A 3,246-nucleotide genomic window follows, 5' to 3' on the forward strand; every position below is an offset into this window, starting at 1 on the left:
GACTCGAATTTGAATTTACATTAGGAGTTGTACGCAGATGCAAAAGTATATTTGCCAAATTCTTATTGATGTCTGAAGACTGCATTTTCTTAAGGTGATTCTTAATGGTTTGTACAAACCTTTCTGCTTGCCCGTTTGACGATGGATGATACGGTGCCGTACGTATGTGCTTTATACTGCTAAGTTTTAAATATTTCTCAAATTCTTCTGACACAAACGTTCGCCCATTATCGGACACAATAGTGTCTGGTATTCCGTGTGTTGCAAATATTTCTCTCATTAACTCGATTGTTCTAATCGCATTTATTGTACTGGTTATTTTTACCTCTACCCACTCGCTATGAGCATCTACGACGATAAAAAAATTTATACCCATAAAGGGTCCCGCATAATCAATATGTAACCGGGATCATGGCCTTAGTGTTGCTGGCCATGATTTACCTGCTGCTACTGGAGGATTCTTTTTGTTACTTGCATACTTTTCACAACGTCTGACTAACATTTCTATATCTTCATCTAAACCAGGCCACCAAAAATAGCTTCGCGCCACTGCTTTCATTGCCGACATGCCTTGATGAACTTCGTGCAACATCTCAAGTATTCTGGGACGTAGTATTGCTGGTATTATTACCCTGGCTCCCCATAACAAACATTGTGCATTCACTGATAGTTCCTGGATGTTATTCCCAAACGGTTTAAACTGGATTGATTTATATTGCAAAACTGTATCTTTCCTTTGGTTATGCCACATTACTTTTGATAGTACTGGATCTCTTCTGGTTGCTTGTGCAATGTCTTTCGCAGTGATTAAAAACTGTTCCTCAGCCTCATTGCAATATAATATTTCAGGTATTTTCGGTATTTGTAGCTTTACATCATTTAAAGGTAACCGGCTCAATGCATCTGCATTCTGGTGATGTTTTCCTTCTCGGAATTTAATCTCGTACTGGTAAGCGCCTAACTTTAACGACCACCTTAACATTCTGGCTGATATATGCTGTGATATTGGTTTTTCTGGGCTGAATAATCCCACTAGTGGTTTATGATCAGTCATTATTGTAAATTGTCTACCACTTAAAAATTGATGAAACTTTTGCACACCAAACATAATCGCTAGCGCTTCTTTATCCAACTGTAAATAATTTCGTTCCGCGCCCTGTAATGTTCTGGAGCCAAAAACAATCGGTGCTTCACTATCATCCGGCATCTTGTGTGCCAAAACCACGCCAACTCCATACGGTGATGCGTCTCCGCATAATATCAGTGGTAAGTCAGCCGAATAATGCACCAACAGATTTTTTGATTGTAGTAGTTTCTTTGCTCGTTCAAAACTTAGTTTCTGTTCTCTACCCCATTTAAAAGGTATCTCTTTTCTTAATAATTGATACAGCGGTTCCAATAGATCGCCCTTATTTTGTAAAAATCTATCATAAAATGTAATTAACCCAAGAAAAGCTTGTAGCTGTTGTTTATTTATTGGTTCTGGTGCTTGAGCTATTGCCTTCACCTTTTCGTCAGTTGGACGCACACCTTCTCGGCTTATCTTAAACCCCAAAAATGTTATCTCTTGCACTGCGAAAACACATTTTGATTTTTTAAGCTTCAATCCTGCATCCTGTACACATTTCAGAGCAGTTCGTGTTTTATCCCACAACTCTTCCAAAGTTGTTCCGCCAATTAGAATGTCGTCTAAATAAATAATCACACCATCTATGTTCTTAAGAACTCCTTCCATCACCCGTTGAAATATGCCTGGTGCCGTTGAAATTCCAAACGGTAATCTTGTAACTTCAAAAAGTCCGCGATGTGTGTTTAATGTGAGTATCCTTGCTGATTCTTGATCAACCTTCACCTGTGTATACGCTCGATCTAAATCCAGCTTTGTAAACCACTTACAATTTACTAATGCTGCTAGCACTTCTGTATTAGTAGGTAATGGATACGTTTCCTTGCAAAGCATTTGATTCACTGTGCACTTATAATCTCCACAAATGCGTATGCTACCATCTGGTTTAATAATAGGTACAACCGGTGTTGCCCACTCACTAAAGGATATTGAACGCAGTGCGCCTTTATCTTCCAACTTCTTTAATGCTGCTTCCACCTTGAGTTTTAGTGCAAAAGGCACTTGTCGATATCGAAGAAATTTCGGTTTACTTGAAACTGACATTTGTAACTTCACAGGATTTCCCTTGTAATCTCCAATATTTCCATCAAAAACTGAACTGAAATTCATCACTTCTACTGGAATAGTTGATTCTATATTGCATAAATTGCTAGTTATAGTAATTCCCAAATCGTTAAACAAAATTCGACCAATTAGAGCCGGACCATCACCCGCTGCTACTAACAACTTTAGTTTCTTTGTGACGTTCCCAACCGAGACTGGTACTTCTGCTTCTCCACTCAGTTTAAGATTTTTCTCAGTTCCCCAAGTTCTTAATTGTATTTGACTTGGTTTTAGCGGAATATACGGCATTTTTTCTCTAAATAACTTTTCACTTACTATTGAGTAACTTGCCCCCGAGTCTATTTCCATTTGTACCAGTGACTTACTTATCGTAATCACTCTCTTGACCGATGGACTACCTTTAGCGAACATTGACCATAAATACTCCGTCGTTTGAGTTTCCTGGTTTGTATCTAAAAGATTTACTCTGTTTGGTCTTCTCCCATTATTTGTTGCTGGCTTTTTTTCAGCGTCTTTAAATTTGCACTGATCTGAATGATGATTTCCTCGACAACGATAACAATTCTAAATATGGTCCACTGGAGCACGATTTTGTTTTACCTTGTTGCTTGAAATTTTATTCAACCCTGGCAGGCTGGCTGACGTATTAAGTTCCGTCACATTTTTTTGTGCTGTTTCTAATGCTATAGCTTCCTCCTGCGCTATTTTTAGTATTAACTGGTCATTCGCCAGAAGCCGCTTTTGTAAATTTTCATCGCGCATGCCACAGACTAGTCTGTCTCGTAACATTTCCTCCAAATCATTGAAATTGCAGTCTTGGCTCAATTTCCTTAGCGCTGCCAAATATTCGGTAATTGACTCGTCCTCTTTTTGGTTTCTCCGATAAAATTTAAACCTTTGTATTATTATATTCTCTGCCTGACAAAAATAACTAGTCAATAATTTAGTTGCCGCCTCAAATGTAAATTTTTCCTCTAAAATGTTAATCGGTGTGGCAACCGATTTTAATATCGTGTAGGTTTCCGTCCCACATGAGGCTAAAAAGATCCCTTTTT

At 38.3% G+C, this 3,246-nt stretch overlaps 1 protein-coding gene across 1 annotated transcript; it reads right to left on the reverse strand.

Moving 5' to 3' along the window:
* Positions 1–409: 409 nt before the first annotated feature.
* LOC119666185 (uncharacterized protein K02A2.6-like) lies at positions 410–2,479 on the reverse strand. Its single transcript, XM_038075468.1, has one exon. It carries the CDS (start codon positions 2,477–2,479, stop codon positions 410–412), a length of 2,070 nt encoding a protein of 689 aa, XP_037931396.1.
* Positions 2,480–3,246: the final 767 nt, after the last annotated feature.

This window comes from Teleopsis dalmanni, chromosome 1 (genome assembly GCF_002237135.1).
Source record: "Teleopsis dalmanni isolate 2A chromosome 1, ASM223713v2, whole genome shotgun sequence".
NCBI classification, from domain to species: Eukaryota; Metazoa; Arthropoda; class Insecta; order Diptera; family Diopsidae; genus Teleopsis; species Teleopsis dalmanni.